The sequence below is a fragment of the Carettochelys insculpta genome, chromosome 2 (assembly GCF_033958435.1).
Source record: "Carettochelys insculpta isolate YL-2023 chromosome 2, ASM3395843v1, whole genome shotgun sequence".
NCBI lineage: Eukaryota > Metazoa > Chordata > Testudines > Carettochelyidae > Carettochelys > Carettochelys insculpta.
The window spans coordinates 20919419-20942712 of record NC_134138.1 but is presented as its reverse complement, the minus strand read 5'-3'; the positions used below and the strand labels follow the sequence as shown (position 1 = coordinate 20942712).

The 23294-nt window shown below is 45.0% G+C and overlaps 1 protein-coding gene across 1 annotated transcript in view; it reads right to left on the bottom strand.

Moving 5' to 3' along the window:
• Window positions 1–23294, bottom strand: part of ADCY8 (adenylate cyclase 8) — a 218256-nt gene that overhangs the window by 112353 nt on the left and 82609 nt on the right. Inside the window, exons 3-4 of the mRNA XM_074985614.1 lie at window positions 15720–15850; window positions 13442–13553 (exon numbers count right to left, since the gene is read on the bottom strand). Of these exons, the coding sequence (XP_074841715.1) occupies window positions 13442–13553; window positions 15720–15850 (243 nt within the window). The remainder of the gene's footprint in view (window positions 1–13441; window positions 13554–15719; window positions 15851–23294) is intronic.

Sequence of the window (23294 nt, the reverse complement as noted above, 5' to 3'; positions counted from 1 at the left end):
CTGCAGCCAGTGGGCGCGCCATGGATGTGGCCCCAGTGGCCACATGGGACCCCCCAGGGGGTTCAGGCGAGCAGACGCTGCATTGGAAGACAGTCGGGGGATAGTGTGGGGGCCAGGCAGGGCCCCAGGACCAGGTGTCACCATTGATGAGTGTCCCTCTCCCGCTTGTGTCTCCACAGCCTCATCCTCCAAGGGCAGCACCAGTCCCGTCCCGGCCACCAGCACACCAGCCCCACCATCTGACAGGGCCAGGGAATCCCATCCCTGCCACCCCGGCTGCAATCTGCCCAGACACAGAGGGCCTGCTGTTGCCGTTGCTTTGACCTGGAGGAAGCCGTGGCGGCCCACACTGCTGCTATCTGGGAGCAGATGGCTGTGCTCTATGAGTGGCTCCAGATGGAGCAGGAGGACAGGGCCTAGGGGAGGGAGGTCTGGGGCGAGGCGACTGCTGCCCTCTGGCATCTTGCCTCCCTGCCCACCCCCACTGCCGCCCCACCCTCTGCTCCCTTTTGGAAGACCGGGGGATGATGAGGTAGATGAGGCTTTTTTTGGACAACCGAGAGAAGCTTCCGGATTGCGGGCTCTCGTTATTGTGGAGGACTTCAATTACCCTGACATCTGTTGGGAGACCAATACGGCGGTACACAAGCAGTCCAGGAAATTTCTAGAAAATGTTGGGGATTGCTTCTTGGTACAAGTGCTGAAGGACCTGACCACAGGTCATGCGTGGTTCGACCTGCTGCTTACAAACAGGGAGGAACTAATAGGGAAGGCAGAGGTGGGTGACAGCCTGGGAAGCAGTGATCGTGAGGTGATAGACTTCAGGATCCTGACCAAAGGAAGGAAAGAGAGCAGCAAATTACACACCTTGGACTTCAGAAAAGCAGACTTTGACTCCTTCAGGAACCTGATGGGCAGAATCCCCTGGGATGCTACCATGAAGAGAAAAGGAGTCCAGGAAAACTGGCAGTATTTTAAGGAAGCGCTTTTGATGTCATATTGGATGGTTCCTCTCATGTCTTCGTGGAACGACTGGATCATCTTGAGTAACCGTGGAGGACAGCCTATCTTGTGGAGCAGTTTGAACAGACCATCCCTGCTGACCAAGTCAAAGGCCTTGGTCAGGTCGATGAAGGCTGTGTAGAGTGGCTTCCTCTGCTCCCTGCACTTCTCCTGCAGCTGCCTTAGAGAGAAGACCATGTCAACGGTAGACCTCTCTGCGCGGAATCCACACTGCAATTCGGGGTACACCCTCTCAGCAATCTTCTGGAGTCTGCCAAGGATGACGCGAGCGAACAGTTTACCAGTGACGCTTAGGAGGGAGATTCCATGGTAGTTGTTGCAGTCGCTTCTGTCTCCTTTGTTCTTATACAAGGTTATGACGTTAGCGTTGCGCATATTCTGTGGAATCTCACCCTCTTTCCAGCACAGGCACAGTAGCTCATGTAGGGGTTCCAGGAGTGTGTCCGCGGCACACTTGATTACCTCTGGTGGTATACCATCCTGGCCAGGGGCCTTTCCTGCTGCAATGCTGTCGATGGCTCTCTTCAGTTCATCCACAGTCAGTTCCTCATCCAGTTCGTCCATTACTGGTAGGAGCTCGACGGCATTGAGGGCTGCGTCAACCACAACGTTCTCGCGTGAGTACAGCTCGGAGTCGTGCTCAACCCAGCGCTCCATCTGTTTGGCTTTGTCAGCGATGACTTCACCAGATTTGGATTTCAGAGGTGCCATCTTGTTCTGGGTGGGTCCTAATGCCTTCTTCATACCCTCGTACTTTCCTCTGAGATCACCAAAGTCAGCACAGGTCTGGATGCTGCTGCATAGCTGGAGCCAGTGATTGGTGGCACAGTGCCTGGCTGTCTGCTGTACTGTTCTTCTGGCTGCCCTAAGTGCTTGCTGGGTACTCTGGCTCAGTGAGCATTTATACTCCAGGAGTGCAGCGCGCTTCTTTTCAATGACTGGAATCATCTCATCTGCGTTAGCTTCGAACCAGTTGTTCATGTTTCTAGCTCTTCTTGATGTCAGAATCAGGAGCAGCGTCAAACAAGGATGCGTGCTTGCTCTGACATTGTTCGGGATCTTCTTTGCACTCCTCCTGAAGCATGCCTTTGGATCTTCAACATAGGGCATTTTGCTGCACACAAGATCTGATGGGAAACTGTTTAATCTTGCAAGGCTTTAAGCTAAGTCTAAGGTGCGGGAAGTCCTCATCAGAGACATGCTGTTCGCAGACAATGCTGCTGCAGTGTCTCACACAGAAGACCAGCTTCAAAAACTGCTGGATCAGTTCTCCAAAGTGTGCAAGGACTTTGGGCTTACCATCAGCCTAAAGAAGACAAACGTACACAGTCAGGGTGTTGCTGAATCCCCATCAATCAGCATTGACAACTATACGTTAGCGGTCGTCCATGAGTTCGTTTACCTCGGGTCCACCATCACTGACACCCTGTCATTGGACACTGAGCTAAATAGGAGGATCGGAAAAGCGGCCACAACTCTGTCCAGACTCAGCAAGAGAGTGTGGAATAACAACAAGCTGTGCACTCACACCAAAATGCAAGTCTACAGAGCCTGCATCCTCGGCACCCTCCTTTATGGCAGCGAGACTTGGACCCTGTATGCCCACCAGGAAAAGAGGCTGAATGTCTTCCACTTGCGCTGCCTCAGGAGCATCCTTGGAATATCATGGAAGGACAGAGTGACCAACACCGCCGTCCTCGAGCAAGCTGGAATCCCAACCATGCACACCCTCCTCAGGCAGTGTCGGCTCCGCTGGCTTGGCCACGTCCATAGGATGAATGATGGAAGGATTCCAAAAGACATCCTGTATGGTGAGCTAGCCTCTGGCAAAAGACCTCCCGGATGCCCCCAATTGCGCTACAAAGATGTCTGCAAGAGAGACCTCAGATAGGTAGACATCGAGCTGGACAACTGGGAAGATCTAGCAGACGACCGCAGCAGATGGAGGCAGTGGTTACACAAGGGCCTTCAGAAGGGCGAGATGAGGATCAGACAGCTAGCAGAGGAGAAGCGAGCGCACAGAAAGCACACTAAGGACTTGCCAGACACCCACCATATCTGCAAGAGATGCAGCAAGGACTGTCACTCTCGTGTGGGTCTTCATAGTCACAGTGGACGCTGTAAATGAAGTCCTCAATTGAAACTATAAAGGGCGCGATCCATAGTCTATGCAGACTGAAGGATGCCTACTGTACTGTACTGTACTGTACCCTATTGATGTGCAGCAAGAAAAGTAAATATGGTAGGAGATCAGACTGGCTTGATGGGAAAATCCTTGAAAAACTTAGGCACAAAAAGGGAGCTTACAAAAAGTGGAAACTTGGACAGATGTCTAGGGAGGGATATAAATGTATAGCTCGAGAATGTAGGGCAGTTGTCAGGAAGGCGAAAGCGCAACTGGAATTGTGACTCACTAGGAATGTGAAGCATAACAAGAAAGGTTTCTACAGGCATGTTAACAAGGTGATCAGAGAGGGTGTGGGGCCCCTATTGGATGAGGGAGGTAACCCAGTGACAGATGATGTAGGGAAAGCTGAAGTACTTAACACTTTCTTTGACTCTGTCTTCATGGACAAGGACAGCTCCTGGACTAATGTGATAAGTGATGCATTGTGGGATGAAGGTGGACAGCCTACGGTGGGGAAAGAACAGGTTAGGAGCTATCTAAAAAGCTAAACATACATAAATCCATGGGCCCGGACCTAATTCATCTGAGGGTTCTGAGGGAGTTGGCATATGTTGTTGATGAGCCCTTGGCCGTTATCTTTGAAAAGTCGTGGAGATCGGGAGAGATCCTGGATGACTGGAAAAAGGGAAATGTAGTGCCCATCTTTGAAAAAGGGAAGCAGGATGATCCAGGGAACTATAGGCTGGTCAGTCTTACATCAGTCCCCAGAAAAATCATGGAAGGGCTCCTCGAGGAAGTCATTTTGAGGCATTTGGAGGAGGGGAGAATGATCCGGAAAAGTCAGCATGGATTCATGAAGGGCAAGTCATGCCTCACCAATCTGATTAGTTTCTACGATGAGATAACTGGCTCTGTGGATAGGGGAAAATCAATGCATGTGATTTATCTTGACTTTAGGAAAGCTTTTGATATGGTCTCCCACAATATTCTTGTCAGCAAGTTAAAGGAATGTAGATTGGATAAATAGACGATAAGATGGACAGAAAGCTGGCTAGAAGGTCAGGTACCCAGTGGGTAGTGACCTAGGGCTCGATGTCGGGATGGCGGTCGGTTTCTAGTGGAGCGCCCCCAGGTTCGGTTCTGGGTCCTGTTCCGTTCAACATATTTATCAGTGATGTGGATGAGGGGTTGGATTGCTCCCTCAGCAAGTTTGCAGATGACACTAAGCTAGGGGGAGAGGTAGATATGCTGGAGGGTAGGGACAGGGTCCAGAGTGACTTAGACAAATTGGAAGACTGGGCTGCAAGAAATCTGATGAGGTTCAATAAGTGCAGAGTCCTGCACTTGGGCCAGAAGAATCCCAAGCATCGTTACAGGCTGGGGTTCGACTGGCTCGGTATTAGTTCTGCAGAAAAGGACCTGGGAGTTGTAGTGGACGAGAAGCTGGACATGAGTCAACAGTGTGCTGTTGTAGCCAAGAAAGCTAATGGGATATTAGGTTGTATCAAGAGGAGTGTTGCCAGTAGATCCAAAGAAGTGATTATTCCTCTTTATTCAGCTTTGGTGAGGCCACATCTGGAGTACTGTGTCCAGTTCTGGGCCCCCAATTATAGGAAGGATGTGGATACACTGGAGAGGGTCCAGTGGAGGGTGACCAAAATAATTAGGGGGCTGGAGCACATGACTTATGAAGAAAGGCTGAGGGAATTGGGACTGTTTAGTCTGCAGAATAGAAGACTAAGGGGGGACTTGATAACAGCCTTCAACTTACTGAAGGGAGGTTGCAAAGAGGCTGGAGAGAGGCTGTTCACAGTGGTCACGGATGGCAGAACACGGAACAATGGTCTCAAGTTGAGGCTGAGAAGGTCCAGGTTGAACATTAGGAAGAACTTTTTCACTAGGAGGGTGGTGAAGCATTGGAATGGTCTACCCAGGGAAGCAGTGGAGTCTCTATCCCTGGAGGTGTTTAAGTCTCGCCTCGACAAAGCCCTGGCTGGGCTGATCTGATGGGTTTGGTCCTGCTTAGAGCAGGGGGCTGGACTTGATGGCTTTTTTGGGTCTCTTACAGCTCTATTGTTCTATGATTCTATGATTCTATGAACTCTTTTGAAATAGCATACTGGTACACCAATCTGCTTTGTGTGTATGGCTGTGCTATTTCGAAATCCCTTGTTCCAATTTAGATTTTCAACATTCCCCTTTTCAACATTTGTGTGTAGTGTAGATACAGGCATCAGGTGTGTGTGTGTTTAAGGATCTGAACACTTGGCACTCCGTGTGTGTGTGTGTGTGTGCGTGCGCGCGCAAAAGAGAGAGAGACAGAGAGAGCTGGATCCAGATCTGAATGTTGTGATTTGAGCTCATCCTTCATTCTCAATGACAGCGAATTTGACTGCCAGCTGGTGAAGTAGAAGCCTTCAGAACTACGACCATTCTGAGCACTTGAGGAGCCAGTCATTTCTCTTTCAAATTTTATATCTGAAACTGCAACTACACACAGACGAGAAGGGCAGAAACGTATGGCAAGCAATTTAATCTCTGGGGCCAGATAATAGCCTTTCGGAGATGAGGAGAGAAAAATAAACAGCAAATACAGATATTGCTTTTTCGAAGCTGGAACTTTCCTAGCCCTATACCTCCAACAAAAAACCATCAATCATTTTTTCCCCTCTCTGGAATTTCTGCCTGAGGAAAACAGAAATATTAATGAAGCTTCTGTTCCAGTGGATTGATATTTGCAGAACTCATTTCTTCAGCTCTGTTTTATGCCAATTTGTTTTGCTTTCTTTCCAGTTGCCACTTGTGCCTTTAATAACGATAAATCTTTTGCAAATGTTGGAGATATATATAGATATACATATATCTATATTTCACACTATTATATTTTTTCTAAACAAATGGTGGGCAGATATCTGTTCTTCGTTCTGCAAAGTTTGTAGTGACAACACAGACAATATGGAATTTGTTAATAATAGTCATGTACATCCACACAGACCAGAATACTTGCCATAACTCATAAGCGTTTCAAAAATGTCAAACAGCAGATGCTGCTCATCATCTGCTGACTCCATACAAAGGAATCGTATTGAGTAACAGACACACAGAGAGGCAAACGGAATTGCCAGGCCTCTGGACTAGGTGTGGTCGGCGGGGAGGCCTGCTGATGGAGGGTAGAGCCAAAGGGGGCAGTTGCCCCTGTGCCCAATGTTTCACCTGGAGCTCCACCACCACAGCTGTCAAAGTAACAGTGTTGGTGACCAGAGCTCCAGCACCATTTGAAAGGCTGCGGAAGGTTGTGTCACTGCTCTTTGTGTGGCTCTGAAAGAGAGTGTGGGGAGGGGTCAGGGCTGTCAGCCCTAAGCCCTGCCTCTTTCACCTTTGGTGCCGCCCCTTACAGATGGGGATCTGGGCCCCGCTTCCACCTTGCCCTGGGCCTGCGATGGATGTCAGCACCACTGGAAGGGTAGTGATGGGGGCTGTCTGCTCCTGAAGGGGCAGGACTGGCAGCAGCCAGTACTTCTCCCCACCCAGACTGCACCATGCTCTGCCCTGTTCACAGCCAGCCAGGCCTCAGAGACACCTGGAGTGCACCACACTCCCCGCCCTCCGAGCTCTCAACAGGTGGACCACTCTGTGTAGGGCTTTGGTGATGATTTAAAGGGCCTGGGGCTAGGGTCACCACTGCTGTGACAGTAGCGGTGGCAGTGGTGAGGAGTTCCAGGCTCTTTTGTATCTTCAGACCTCAGGAAAGTCGCTCCCTTTGTCCTTCCTCTTGTCAACAGGCCTGCAGATACAGCTCTTTAGCTAACTTCATTGGAAACTCCTTAAACTATGAAGTAACATTCTTTTTTATACTATCAGATTTATGCCTATAAGTTCTTCAGAGTGATTCAGCAGATTAGGTTGCCATTTGACACAGTACGGCATTAATGAGTAAATATGCATGTACAGGTGTAAAATAAATTTTAAGAAATTATAACAAATAATTAAAGCTATCTAAAGAGGTCTGTAGCAGACCTTTTCATCTGAGGATGGGTCATTGTAAAGCCAATGACCACAGAGAGTATTGAGAATTGTTTGAACAATGCTACTTTAAATACAGCTGTGATCAATAAAGCACATCTTATATGGATTAGGAACTGGCTAATTAATAGATCTCTAAAATAGTGGTCAATGGTAAATCATCATCAAGTAGGGGTGTTTTTGGAGGGGTTCTTCAGGGATCAGCTCCAGGCCCAATTTTATCCAACACTTTGAGCAATTATCTGTAAAGAAAAATAAAATCACTGCTGATAAAATTTGTGGGTGACACTCAAATTGGCGGAGTACTGAAGAAGGCTGTGGAGAGGGCAGTCATACAGGCAGTCATATGTGTAATCTGTATCATTTGGTAGCTGGGTCTCATTCAAACAAGGATTTTAAAATAGCCAAATGCCAGGTTATACATCTAGGAATAAATAATGTGTTGATTCTGAAAAGTATCTAGCCCTCGCAGTGAGCAAACAATTGAACATGAGCTCCCAGTGAAATGCTGTGGTAAAAAATACAAATGCAACTTGCAAAATGCATGGGAGCAGGGAAATTAATTTTTCTCCCACTTATGGCATAGGTCAGACCAAGACTGGACTACTGCATATAGATCTGGTATGCATGTTGTAAAAAGGCTGATGAAAAATTGGAGAGAGTGCAGTGAAGAGCAATCAAAATGATGCCTAGGCCACAGTCTGACAGTGAGAGACTTAAACAGCTGATTGTGATTAGTTTATTAAAAAGAAAAGTGAGAATTGACTTGATTAGAATGTGTAAGAGCCTTCACAGAAGGAAAAGAGTAGATACTGAAGGGCTTGTTAATGAAGAAAGGCATAATAAAAGCTAATGACTAGATGTTAAAGTCAAACTTAAATTAGAAAAAAAGACATAACTGTGAGGGTTATTAACTATTGGAACAAACTACCAAGGGAAGTGAAGAATTCTCCATCTTGAAGTCTTCAAATCAAGACTAGATGACTTGGTGGAAGTTATGCCTCAGTCAAACATAAGTTATTGAGCTCAGTATAGGGGTGAATGGCAGAATTTTAAAGGAGATCAGACTAGATGATCTAACAATCCCTTCTAGTTTTAAAATCTATTAAATTTAAATTCATTTTCCAGTCTGTCCTGTAGCTACAGAAACACAGGTGCAAAGAACAGTGATGAGGTGCCTGTCTATCTAAAACCATGCTTTTTCATCTGAAGAACTGGGTTTCACCCACCAAAGCTCATGATCTAATACATTTGTTAGTCTCAAAGGCTATGTCTAGACTATTGCTGTGATTTCGGGATACAAATGTATTCTGTTTCCACTAGCCCTTGTCCTGAGAGGGGAACAGAAACTTTGAAATAGCCCCTTATTTCAAACTTCAGTGTCATTTGGAGAGCACCAAGTTTGAAATAAAGTAACTTGAAATAATTTACACAATTTGTATTGTGCAAATTGTACAAATTATTCTGCATTAGGGTTACAGTCTAGACAGAGGATTGCTTATTATTTGTGAAGCTACAATCCAACATGGCTACCCCTCTGAGAGTCGATGTTAACCATCCTACTGACAAACCCCCCAAAAAATCAGTAGAACTGCACTCATACAACTGACAACTGCATTTGGTCTGCTAGATTTTACAGGACCTTTTTTGTTTAAATTTTGTTATAAATATGCGTTCATCTCATGGCAACACTTTTCCATGAACAGGAAATCATGAACGACTGAGAAGTGACTGTACCATACACAGGGCTATTACTGGTTGGGATTTTCAGTAGAACCCCAGTGATTCACTGAAATCCATAAGGAATTGTTCTCTTCAACACTTAGTTGCTTTTGGACATTCCTAAAAGCCCATGGAAGTCAATGGATGTCTTTGGTTTCTACTTAATCTACAATGCGATTATGATTGGCAGATATATTTCTCAGTTTGGACCTCCATTGTGTATAGTCAGTTACCAGGTAGATGTGAAGTGAATGAAGTATTGGTTTGAGGTTGTAAGGGCAGAACTTCATTCTGCAGAGAGGAGAGACAACAGCCCATTTCCTGACAGCCCTAATGCAAATGCATCTGGAATTCAATACTGGGCAACTGACTGTCAAGAAAATTGACAGTGTGAGGGAGTTCAAAGAACAAACAATAAAAATGATATCAGAGCTCTTGAGATGATTTAGATTGAAAGAGCAAATTATCTATAGCTTGGCTAAGAGGTGGCTTTTGGAGAACATGATAATTGGGGGATATCTGAAGGATATTAAGCCCCATGCTGAGAGTAATTAGTAAGGTGGGCCTGAGAAGACCTAACTAGAAGTCGAATTCTGACACGAAAGGTTAGATTGATCGTATTATTTACATTACTGTAGCACATAGGAATCCTAGTCATGGACCACGACTGCCTTGTGCTAGGCACCATACAAACCCTCAACTCAAAAATGACCCCTAAGAATTTTTAAGCTCAGCCCTCTGTAAAGGGGAGGCACACAACTGGGCTGCCCTAGGAGGGAATTCTGACTCTCTGTGAGCTGGAAAATAACTGTGCATGCTGAGTGCAGGTCACCTTTTCCCTCTTTCTTGTCCAGCTCTTCCTGCCTTTCTCCGTCCTCTCCCCACCCACATCACTACAGAAGGCAGAGACTGGGCATATTATGCTTACTCTTCCCTTCTGCTCCCTACCTCAGATCAGAATAGGTCTATGCAACAGTGTGGGTCAGTTTGAAAATCAGTCTACCTGTTTAGGCACATAAATGTGGACTGAGAAGCTGAAAGTTCAGGCACCCAGTTTTGAAAATCTCATACTATGACTCCACTCTCCATTCTGCTACAGCATCATGTGATATTGGACAAGTTATGAAAATTCCAACATCTTACACATCCTCTGACTTGCAGCGGTGGCTTCAATACAGCTATTTTTGATTCACCTCAGGTGAGATTGGTAGCAGTTATGTTCTATGCCTGAGCTCCCTCCTCTGCAAACTGGGATTATGCAGGTTGAACCTCTCTAGTCCAGCAACCCAGAGACCTGACTGGAGCCGAATGAGAGAATTTGCTGGGTCGTGGGAGGTCAATATTGTCTAGCAGCTTTACCAACACGTCCACTGCTTACTGAGCTCTTTAAAGACATTTTGGGTAAATTAAAGGTAAATAACAGCATAGAATATAGGGCCAGGACTGGTGGCTGTTAAAAAAAAAAAAACTTTACGGGACCACAAAAAATTGGCCACACACATAAAAAGTTGGTCATCTGGCTAACTAAAATCATACCAAATTATGGATGTTGCCAGACGAGAGTGTGCTGGACTAGAAAGGTTCAGACTGTAATATATCCTTATTTCACAGTGGTTATGTGAGGATAAATCCATGGATGCTTGCCAAACCCAATAGTGATGGAGACCCAATCCCTGGACACAAAGGCATTTTGAATTAAATATGGTTTAAGAAGGAAGTATAAAGGAGAAATCTATGTATGCAATACTATAGACTGTTCCTGGCATATTGGGAATATAAGAAACGTAAAGGAAAAGCATTAAATACATTGTGAAAATGCTGTTTTAGAATGCCTTTGTGACACATAGAAATTACTTAAATTTGATCTAATTTGCTTTTCTCCAACTGTCAATTTACTTTCATTGGGTGACAAAGAAGCAGTTGTTGAGTGCTTAATGGGCATCAAAGACAAACCTAATTTAATGCCTTTCACTTAGCCTGCTTTGGCAGTACAAACCAGCACTGCACAGCCACAGAATGAGCATTTTTGTTTGTTTACAACACAAATATTGTAAATAGATTTTAATCCACTGGCCAATATGCTATTGCCCTGGTAATTGGCCAAAAGCATTCATATACCCTTGAGAAAGCACATTTCCTTTCCAGATGGCACAGGTTGGCTCAGAAATTATGCTTAGCAATTGAGGAATAGTTTGACTTTTCTTGACCTTGATGTGCAAGCAAAGAGCTTATGCTGAGGACTGCATCAGTGTTAGCAGATGTACACCTGTCCCCTGAAAGGGCGCAATCCACAGGAAACTAACAAGGGACCTTATTTTAAAAGGCTTTGAAACAGACCATAACGTTAGCAATGCTGTACCAGAAGTTCACTGAAAAGCAGGAAATAGGGAGAACCCTCCCAAAAGAGGTTATAATGGACCAGATTTTGCCACTTTTACACCAAGTAGTACCTTTCTCTGCAAGAATTCTGACTGGTGAGTTGGGAAAGTAGGTTCTAGCCAGCTTACGTTGGCCACATCTACACTATTAAGTTCTTTTGAAAGATTTTTCGAAAGAAGGGGGCTCTTTCGAAAGATCCCACAGAGCATCTACACACAAAGGGTGCGTCTACACTAGCCAGCTACTTCGAAGTATCCGGCACAACGTCGAAATAGCACGCGTCGTGTCTACACGCGCCGTGTGCTATTTCGACATTGAAATCGACGTTAGGCGGCGAGACATCGAAATCGCTATTCCCATCCGAAGATAGGAATAGTGCCCTACTTCGACATTCAATGTGTGTAGACGATCTGCGTCCCACTACTTTGAAATAGTGGGGTTCTCCATGGCGGCCATCAGCTGAGGGGTTGAGAGGCGCTCTGTCCAGCCCCTGCAGGGATTATGGTCACCGTGTGCAGCAGCCCTTAACCCAGGGCTTCTGGCTGCTGCTGCAGCTGGGGGTCCATGCTGCATGCACAGGGTCTGCAACCGGTTGTCGGCTCTGTTGATCTTGTGCTGTGCTGGGCAAGTATGCCTGGGAGGGGCCCTTTAAGGGAGTCTTTTGGGGCTTTGCTGGCCCCTTATTGCGAAGGGAAGAGCTTGTGTGTGTGGATGCTCCACATTTCCTTCCGGAGCAGCTCCTTTCGATGTTCCCCATCGCTACTTTGATGTTGAACGTCGATGGCACCAGCCCTGGAGGATGTGTAGACGATACACATCGAAGTAGCCTATTTCAATGTTCTTACTTCGAAATAGGCTACTTCGACGTAGTGTGCTTGTGTAGACATAGCCAAAAAGTGTTCTTTCAAAAGTAAATCGGTAGAATGCAGCTCTCCTTTTGAAAGTGCTCTTTCACTCCCATTTCAGGAAGAATGCTTTCTTTCAAAAGAAAGCATGGGTAGATGGTTTGTAGGGCCCATCTTTCAAAAGAGGAGTCCTCATGGCGCTGGATTTTGATTCCTGGCCCATTCTCTCGAAAGAGCAGGGGCTGTACGGGCTCTCTCTATTTAAAGAATGGATCCATCTTTTGATCCGCTCTTTTGTGTGGGGACACACTTGTTCAAAAGGAGTTTTTTCAGAAGATATCTTCCAGAAGAACTTCTTTTGAAGGATCTCTGTAGTGTAGACATAGCCTTTGAGTAGCACCTAATTCCACAAGTCACACCATTGTCTCCAATGGACATATGGATATTTGGAGTTAGATATTCTCTAACATGAACAGGGAATAAGAATCTGTTTCTAAGTAGCTAGGTTTGGTGAGTATGATGGCTGGGCAAGGAGAGCCCAGTGACAATAACAAATCTTTGAACCTTTGCCCAACAGTCGGGGTGTCAAACTCACACCCTGCGAGCCATCCTGGGCTAGGGCAGGATTACCAGGGGGTCTGGTGGGGGGCAGCAGCAGCCAGGCCCCCGATACCTCCTACACTGCCAAATGCACTCTTGTTCCCCAGGGCTCCCCCTTCTGTGGGGAGTGCAGGGCAGCACAACGACTGCTGCCAGACTGCACCAGTCCCCCCCGGCTGTAATCCCTGAGGCCATATCCTTCTGGGTACAGGTTGCCATGGAGGGAGAGGGTGGGGTGGTGACAGGAAGGGGAGGGGCTTGGCCAATGGGAACAGACAGGTCTCTCCCCCCAGCCTTGCAAGTACTCCCATGCCAGATTGTGAACCTACTCTGGCCAGGGATGGCCTGTGGGCTGCGAGTTTGGAACCCCCTCAAACTCTGAATAAACCTTTGAGCTTTCGGAAATATTCAGCTGATTTCTCTGCCAGGTTTCATGCTCTGAACAGGAGAAGAATGTCTAAAAACGTTGTAAGTAAGCCAGCTCTCGTGAGATTCTCAGATGAGTTTTGTACACACGTGAGGTTCAGAAGAGCAAGTGGATGTTTGGATGCTTATCTGAACGGAAAGCTAACTGCAGACCTTTGGTGCTTCACCAGTTTCTGGTGGTTATGTCCAGTTTCTGTGGCGAGGGCAGGGAAGGTTTTTAAGTGTATGCAGTAGTAACCCCGAAGGGAAGATGCAACATCACACCCCTTTGGAAAATGAACTGCATTTAACTCACATGTGCTAGTCGATCAAATCTGGCAAAGAGTTCATTCAGCATTCGGACCAGCTCCTGTGCTGACAAGGTTGTGGAGAGGTTGGTGAAACCTTTAACATCTGCAAAAAGAATACTAAACAAAGAAAGGGAAAGAATATTAATGTTTCAGGCCATTTGTGCCAGTAATTGGCATGATAAATACCAAAATTTACCCTGTGCATAGTGAGTACTATGGACTCTGCATATGTGGAAAAGTGAGATGCAAATAGCCAATGTCTGGCCAGAGTGTGATTTAATCATTAGCTCAGAAAAAGGGAGGGAACATTTTAAAGTTATTCTGCTTTTGCTGTGGGACTTGCACACTGGACTATTTACTGTACAAAGAGCTAGTACTAAACATACTAAAACATGAGCACAAAGTACTAAAACCTGCTTTGTGAAAGAATATTATAGCAATTTTCATACTTTCATAAAAAAGTTGTGGGTTTTTTTGTTTTTTAAAATCAGTCCAAGAACAGGACTGTTCACAGCTGAGGCCCCTGGTGGCTCAGCAGAAAGAGATGTCCACAATTTTAAAGCACCACTATTTACTGAAAAGCAATAACCATTTTCGAGTAGGAGATATGTGAAAACTTAGCACTCTTTACTATCAGCATTTTAAAGATGGTGGTAGCATTATCAAAGTAGCAACTACCTGCTCGCCATTTGAATTCTTCTACAAAAACAGTAACAGAGAGGGAGCCATGCTAGTCTATATACTATCAAAACAAAAAGCAGTCAAGTAGCACTTTAAAGACTAGCAAAATAATTTATTAGGTGAGCTTTCGTGGGACAGACCCACTTCTTGGTCTGAAGAAGTGGGTCTGTCCCACGAAAGCTCACCTAATAAATTATTTTGCTAGTCTTTAAAGTGCTACTTGACTGCTTTTTGTTTTGATTCCACAAAAATAGTTATAGTAATAGAGGATGAGAAAGGGCAATAAAATGATATTTTTATTTAGTATTGTGTAAACTTTTTATGAAGATTCCTGTATCTTCAGCCACATCCCTTTTAGTAATTGTTTGTGGGCTGCCGCTAAGGCTACAGGAGTGGCAGAAAAGGTTGACTATCTTTTTTATTGAAACAGTCTTTCCAAAGCCATATTGGGGTTTCATTCAAAATCCAGATAAATGCTTTTCTATTGAATCCTATAACTCAATCAACACATACACATGATGGCAGTTTCATTCCTTTTTACTCCTGGTTTGGGACAGCCTTACCACAGACAATATGGGCTGAGCTTGTTCTAAGCCAGAGGAGAGCAAACATTTTATGTTAGGACCCACTTTTCATCACTGCAATCAGCAGGGTCCCCCACCCTGTCCAATGTAACCCAAACTGATGGAAACGTTGGTTATGTTTATATGAAAAAATCATTTGATGTGTGTAAGAAAATAAGTCTGTAGAATGTAAAAACTTTATTAATCGGTATATAAATATGAATACACATGCTATAACAGGGTCAGGCCAGCAGACCCATCATGGAAGGATGAAAGACAGCTCAGGAAGCAGCCTGGGTGAGCGGGGAACAGACAGACCTACTTAAGCTCCCAGGTGGAGGCAGTAGGGAATGGCGGCAGTTAGTCAATGAGGGTCAGCTGATCTCACTGCTGGAGTGTGGGCTGGGCTTAAAAATCAGTCCCAGCCAGGCCTGGGCTCCTCTCCTCCAGCAAGACTGAAGTCCTGACTGTTACAAAGAGTGAAAGGATTGACCAGCCAACCCAGATGGGCTGAGGTGGGTGCAGCCTAACTCCCCCACTCCAGCAAGAAGGGAGAGACGTGGGACCCTGCAAGTCCCAGAGGTACCCTGCCGCAATACATAAAGTCTGGGTCTACACTAGCACCCCCCTTTCAAAATGGGGATGCTACTGAGACACTTTGGGATATGCTAATGAGGTGCTACAATGAATATGCAGCACCTCATTAGCATAATGGCAGCTTCGGCACTTCAAAAGTGCCGCTTTTGATTGTGCGTGGCGCGTCTACATGGGGTCCTTTTCGAAAGGACCTTGCACACTTCGAAATCCCCTTATTCCTATTTTGTTTTAGGAAGAAGGGGCTTTCAAAGTCAGGGGGTTCTTTTAGAAAGCGTCTGTCTACAGGAGTGGCATGAGTTCTGAAAGCGGCACTTTCGAATCGTGCATGGCTGTCATTATGCTAGTGAGGTGCTGCATATTCACGTCCGTACCTCATTAGCATCTTCCAAACTTTGCCTCTAGTACCAGTGAAGCAGTTAAAATGAGAGGCATTTTCACTCACCTGACATTCTCATAACGGTGAATATAGATCTTATGGAACTGGTGCTGCAAGTGCTCATCTTCCACATTAGTCATGTCGTTAATCATCTCTAGTACAACAAATCGAGGTAATACAGAAAGCACCAGCCGTTCCTGAACAAAAGCAAAAAAAAAAAAATACAGGGTGGGCTCTTTAGACTGGACATGTGTTAATCTTTCAGAGCAGAATGACAGAGATCTGTATTTGATGTTTATGTTGCACATTTAAACATAGACTGTTTAAATGTTTAAACACTTTTCTGGATCAGATCCTCAATACTGACTTATTTTTAGAAATTCCACATGATGTGCATAAAACTCGTATGTACACAATTAGTTAATGTAACTGCCGAGCTGTTAACAAGTGTAGAGTGAGGTCCAAATCCTGCTGATCCACATGTCAAAGGGATAACTCACATGAGTTAGGAGAGCAAGATTTGGCCACTGAGGGACAACTGAAAGAATTAGGCTTGTTCAGTTTGGAAAGGAGAAGACTGAGAGGGGCCATGAGAGGAACATTCATGTACTTACAGGTTTGTTACAAGGAGGAAGGAGAAAAATTATTCTCCTTAACCTCTGATGATAGGACAAGAAACAATGGCCTTAAATTGTAGCAAGGGAAATTTAGGATGAACATAGGAAAAACTTCCTAAATGTCAGGGTGATTAAATGCTGGAATAAATTGCCTACGGTGGTTGTGGAATCTCCATCATAGCAGGTATTTAAGACCAGGTTATATAAACATCTGTCGGGATTATCTAGATAGTACTTCATTCTGCCGTGAGTGCAGGGGACTGGAGTTGATGCCCTCTCTTGGTCCCTTCTAGTTCTAGTATTTCATGACTCTGTGATTTGCACCCAAATTTGACCAGAAAGCAGACATTCAATACACAGCATAATATAAACAAAATGCCCACTTGTACCAGATTCTAAGGCTGTGTCTAGACTGCGGGGAACTGTCAGCAAAAGATACACAAATTGCACATGTCAATTTGCGTATCTTTTGCCAAGAGTTCTGTTAGGAGAGGCTTTTCTGACATTTGGACCATGCACATGCGGCCTAATCTCAGAAGAAATCCCTGTGTTGAGACAATCCTTCTTCTTCATGGAACGATGTGTACAGGAATTTCGGCAGAACGCTCCTGACTGGCAGATCTATTCCAAGAGATCTGCAGTCTGGACACACACTCTGATGAGAAAACTTCTGTTGACAGAAGTTTTGTTGACAGAAGCCTGAAGTCTAGACATAGCCTAAGAGGCAGATCCTTAATTGCTTTACATCTGCATAGCTTCATTGACTTCAGCACACTCATGACACATTAGCTGAGAATGTTTAACTAGCGCTCAGTACAAGCCAGAGAAGATGAGACTTTCCAGGAGACAGTAGAACAGTCCAAGCCCTGGTCAGACAGCCTCTTTGGTGTGGTGAAGGGTTAAAGGCTCAGGTAAGGAGAACATTCAAATGGAAGAGAGGGAAAGGATCCCATAACTGGGACACTCCCAGCACATGATATTGTGGTATCCTCTCACACTGAGATATGTCTATGGGGGAGGAAACTCCAGTTATTAGGAAAAGAAAGGTGTTAGTAATGGGGGATTCAGTCATTAGAAGCATAGACAGCTGGGTTTGCGATGACCTGGAGAACCGTATGGTGACTTGTCTGCCTGGCATGAAGGTTGCTGATCTCTCACGACACTCAGACTGATGTGTCGTGTTGGGAAGGAGCTGGTGGTCATGATACATATAGGTATCGATGACATGGGGAAGGATAGGAAAGAGGTCTGGGAGGCCAAAATTTAGGCTGCTAGGGAAGAGACTGAAATCCAGGACCTCAATGGCAGCATTCTCTGAATTTCTTTCTGTTCCATGTGCAGAGCCAGGCAGACAAGTAAAACATCAGGATTTCAATATATGGATGAGATGATGGTATAGACAGGAGGGGTTTAGATCAATCAGACACTGAGGAAACTTTTGAGAAAGAAGGGCCTATACGGGAAGAACGGGCTCCACCTAAACCAAAATGGAACCAGACTGCTGCCACTCAGAAGGTCATAGAGCAATTTTTAATCAAAGGGCTGGGGAAAGCCAACAGTGTGGAGGAGCACATGGATTGGACAGAGGCATCCTTTAGGGGACAGTCTATTAATAGGCATTCACAGTGTCCTAGAAAGGAGGAGAGGATGGAAGATGATAAAATATGGGTAAAGTCTGATGAGAAATAGTCAAGTGAAAAACAGTTTGATTCAATCACATCACATAATGGCAAAGAGCTAAATAGTAACAATTTTTAAAGTGCTTGTATACAAATGCTGGAAGTCTACATAACGAGATGGGTGAACTAGAGGCATCACAGAAACTTGGTGGAACTGGGTAATCAATAAGACACAGTAATACCAGGGTATAAAATATATCAAAAGAGTAGAACAGTCATGCAGGGGGGTCGGGGGTGAGAAAGAAAGTATAAAAACAAATGAAGTAAAAAATCTAAAATGAATTAAACTCCTCCATAGAATTTCTATAGATAGTAATTCCATGTTCTAATGTATTAATATAGCAGTACGGAGCTACATCTACACGTGAATGCTACATCGAAATAGCTTATTTCAATGTAGCGACATCGAAATAAGCTATTTCGATGAATAATGTCTACACGTCCGCCAGGGCTGGTGCCGTTGACGTTCAAAGTCGACATTGGGCAGCACTACATCGAAGTAGGCGCTGCAGGGGAGAGTCTACACACCAAAGCGGCCCACATCAAAATAAGGGTGCCAGGAACAGCTGCAGACAGGGTCACAGGGCGGACTCAACAGCAAGCCGCTCCCTTAAAGGGCCCCTCCCAGACACACTTGCACTAAACAGCACAAGATCCACAGAGCCGACAACTGGTTGCAGACCCTGTGCATGCAGCATGGATCCCCAGCTGCAGCAGCAGCAGCCAGAAGCCCTGGGCTGAGGGCTGCTGCACACAGTGACCATAGTATAGTATCATAGAATCACAGAATTAAATTTAACAGCCTGTGGTGGGAAAAACATGACAGCAGCCACACACTATGGCTTTTTATTTCAGAAAGGGGAACAACAGTAAAATGAGGAGGTTAATTGAACAGAAATTAAAAGGTACGGTGCCAAAAGAAAAATCCCTGAAAGATGCATGGTAACATTTCAAAGACATCATAGTAAAGGCTCAGGTTAAATGTGTGCCCCAAATTACAAAACACAGTAGTAGAACCAGAGAAATGCCACCAGGGCTTAACAACCAAATAAAAGAAGCAGCGAGAAGTAAAAAGGCATCGTTTTACAAGTGGAGGTTAAATCCTAGAGAGGAAAATAGGAAGGAGCATAAACTTTGTCAAACGAAGGGTCAAAAGTTGCGAAACGGGAAGAGGAGAGGAGAGAAGAGGAGAGGGAGTGGCAGTGGCAGTGGCAGCGCCAGCCCTGCACGGACTCTTTATGTTGCTGCTCTGACTGCAATTCTGGCCAATTAGAGCAGTGGAGGGTTGTGCCTGGGAGCGGCGGGAAAAGGGGTGCAGTGCCATGTGTATCCTGGGGTGCTGCACCTCCCTGTTGCTCAAACCCTATGCCTCAAGACCACTCCTGTACCCTCCCTCCTGCCCAGAACCCCATTCCCACCCCCTTTCTGCGTCCCCCCTCCCACTCCAACTCCTTCCCCCTCCCTCCCAGACCCCACACCTACACCCTGTCTCCCTGCTTCCTGACCCTGCACCCCAAAGCCTCTTGCACCCTTCCTCCCACCCAAACCCTGCACCCCCAGCCCACTCCTGCACCTCTCCTGCTCAGATTGCCCATCCCCAGCCTGCTCCTCCATGACTCTCCCACCCAGACCCCCAATTCCCAGACCACTCCCGCATCTTCCCTCCTGCCCAGACCGCACACCCAAGCCCACATCCTGGCATCCCTCTCACACAGTGAACCCCTTATATTTGACCCTATCCCAGAGCCTAGAGGTGCCCACATAATGTACTAACTTGGTTGGTGTCGAGTGAGGGGAGTGCCAGTGGGTGAGTGGGGGGCACCAACCCAAAAAAAGATTCCCCACCCCTGCATTAGCTGACCAAAAGCCAAAATAATCAAGGAAAAACAGTCTTGATACTTCATGTTCTTAAGACACACTCTAACTGGGTGCTAAGTATCCCTTATTCTCTGAATATTATAACACACTGCTCAGCATGACTATATAATAAAGCTGCTTTTTAACTAAATCCTATCAGTCTTTCAGGCAGCACAATGATTAAAAAGACCGACAAGTTCATCTGCAGACACTTGCCTTATATTCAAAGCCCTTCTCATTATAAAATCTTGTATTTTATTTCTGACTTTCTCCTTGTGGAATGAAAACTGTACTTCGAATTCAGAGAGAAAATAAAAGAAAGAAATGAAACAGAAAAACTGTTTATTATTGAACTACTTATTAATGTCATGATAACACCAAATAAGAAAAAAGCCACTTCTTCATAGACCAAGAGACAAAGAAATAGAATATCCTTTCTTTCATGATGGGAAATATTTGCAAACCTCGTTCGTATTCATTTGGGGAATGTATTAAACAAAAGCTCCAGAATATTATTTTAAAATAAATGACTGTTCACTTGACATACATTGAGCAAAACAAGAAAAATGTGCCTGAGCATATTTGATACTTTGACCTTCAGCCTACTTATTAAACTGAATTCAGCATTCATAGCTGTACATGAAAACTGGCTATGACCCATAAAAAGAGAGATGATTATTAGTATGCCAACACTGTGGTCCTTTATTATAACTATCCCATCATGTGCAGGGATATTGCCCAGATGCCAGCAAGAATCTCAGTCTCTATCGTATGTCATGCTGCAGCCAAATGTTTTAAAATGGTAACAAAATTATGGTATGTATAAATTATGCAAACCAGTCAGTGATTGATTCCCCTGCATATAAAAGCCTTCCAGCTAATAATATTTGTGAGCATCACTTTCAGCAAATGCAAAGTACATTCAAAACCACTCTTTTGCCACCCATGATCACGGGCTGGTGGAGGTGCTGAACCAGCTCCATTCTGCAAGTCAGAGCCGCCAGCGGGTTGGTGAAGTTCATCCTAGTTACAGACCACTCCCTCAGCCTGCGATTGGTGGAGTGCAGAGCATACTATGTCCTTCCCTCCTCTCCCCTGGAATATGCTCTGCCACTGACATGCCATGGACTCTACATGTAACGGCCTTGTTATTTTGTACCAATGCAGCAATGCAAAGAAATCTTGGGAGGTCTAAGAATATAATTATCTGTGCACACTCTCTTTTATTTAAAGATCTCATAGTGCTTTGCAAATATAATTTCACACAGCTCTCCTATCAACTAGATATTATTCTTCATATTTTACAATGAGGCACAGAACAATTACATGACTTGCAGAAGAACAGTAACAGATCAAGGAATAAAACCCAGAATCCTGAGTCTTTCTGCAGTCTCCTGTGCTTTACTATAGAAATCACTCCCATAGTGTAAAAAATCCATTTGTTCTCTCTCTCTCTCTCTGTTTCTCTTATTCTTTCTTCTTCTCCTCCTACACTCCCTCCGCCTATTCACAATTCTAGTCAGTTTCAGTGACACTTTCATGGAATGAGCAACGTGTGCCAAATATCTTTTTAGGATGCTTATGCTGCTGAGAGAAAACTAATTAGGAAAACTAACCCTAATTGGGAAGCATCCGGAAGGCTGAGGCAGAACAAAAATGGACAGTCTGCTAGATTACCTTTTTGCATCCCCTGCTGCTAGCTGAGCAACTGACTATCAGGAGAGTAATAGCGATGATAAGAGGTTTGGAAAGATTTACGACCCAATCATTCCAGAGAAAAGTACAAATAACTATCTGTAACTACCCAAAGGGAATGTACAAGGTGACAGGGCTCCTTTCTCTTCATTAGCAAATGAAGAAGAAACAAGAAGTAATGGACTTAAACTACAGCAGAACATTTTTAAGTTAACTAAAAGAAAAGCATTCACTGGAAGAACAGATAAGACAAGGGAACAATGTGCCCAGATCAGCTGAAATCATAATGAAAGATCAGACTATATACCCATTTATTTTCAGCCTATTAAGGACAGTTTAGGAAAAATAAATTAAATCCTACAACAATAATGGGTAATTAACTACATGAGCTATTACAGGTCCATTTTGAGCCATATGTTGCTAAGATTATTTTTATCCCAACGTTCACATGCTCTATTGTGCATTTGCAATAAATTACACCAATACCAACATTGTCACTATAGCTGAGTTGTAATTTGGTAAATGGGCATTTCTCCAGATGAAGGTCAGACATGCACACTTCAGCACAGAATATAGACCTGCTGTTCACAAGCAAGTTAAACATTTCCCTGCAGAGTAATTAATACCTTTTCAAAGGTTTCATAAAGCCCCAATAAGCCAAAAGGTCAGTTCCTAGTCTTATGAGCACAAGTTCATTGCTAGAGATGAATAAGAGAACAAACACATATACAGTAGACCCTCGAGATACGCACAATCAAGTTGCGTGTGTCTCGGGTTAATGTAACTGCCAGCCCTGACAGGAGCGGGAAACTGTTCCTGTCAGGGGTGGCAGCCACAAGTCAGGCTGCTGTCCCTGACAGTAGCAGGGAAATTGTTCCTGTCAGAGGCAGCAGCCTGACTCTTGCTGCCGCTGACAGGAGCGGTTTCCCAGTTCCCAGAGTCGGGGGGAGCTGCGAGCCAGGTGGCAGCCTGGTTCCTGTCTCCCCTCAACTTGCACGAAAATTCAAGTTACGCAGGGGCTGCAGAAACACAACCTGAGAATAATTCAAGGGTTTATTGTACTGACAGTATGGGCCTGGGGGAGGTTCCCAGGAGAAAGCTAAGTTCCATAAGGTTCTCCTGTAGAAAGAGCTAGAGTAAGATTCAAGCCAAAATGAATGCCGTCTGCACTGCCCTCCAGCAAGTACAGCTCCAACAAAGTCATGCTGCCAGAGCACCCCCTGGCTGCTAGGACTCCCCCTCTCTTTCTCATCCTCTTCCTGGGCAGTTTGATGGCAAATTCAGGACAGATCAAGGAAAAATTAGAAGGAACCTTCAGTCCCAGTCAGAAGCTTTCCCCCTCCTTATAATCAGTTTGTATTAGACCCTCCTTACCTCTCCACCTTTTCACTCCCCACTACTTGCCCAATAGCTGTGAAGTCACAACCACAGATTAGAAGTTAGACTTTAGTTTTGTAGGGAAACTACTTCACACTTGCCATTATTGTTTCAAGACTCTTTTTTGCCGGGACTAAATTTACTTAAAAGAGGTAGGTAATGAATATCACACTGTAGGCTTAATTATCTGTAGATCCAAAGAAAAAGGAACCCAAAACTCTCCAAGGAGAAACTTGGCCGGGTCTACACTAGCCCCAAACTTTGAAATGGCCATGCAAATGGCCATTTTGAAGTTTACTAATGAAGTGCTGAAATACATATTCAGTGCCTCATTAGCATGCAGGCAGCTGCGGCACTTTGAAATTGACATGGCTCGCTGCCGCGCAGCTCGTCCCAACAGGGCTCCTTTTCGAAAG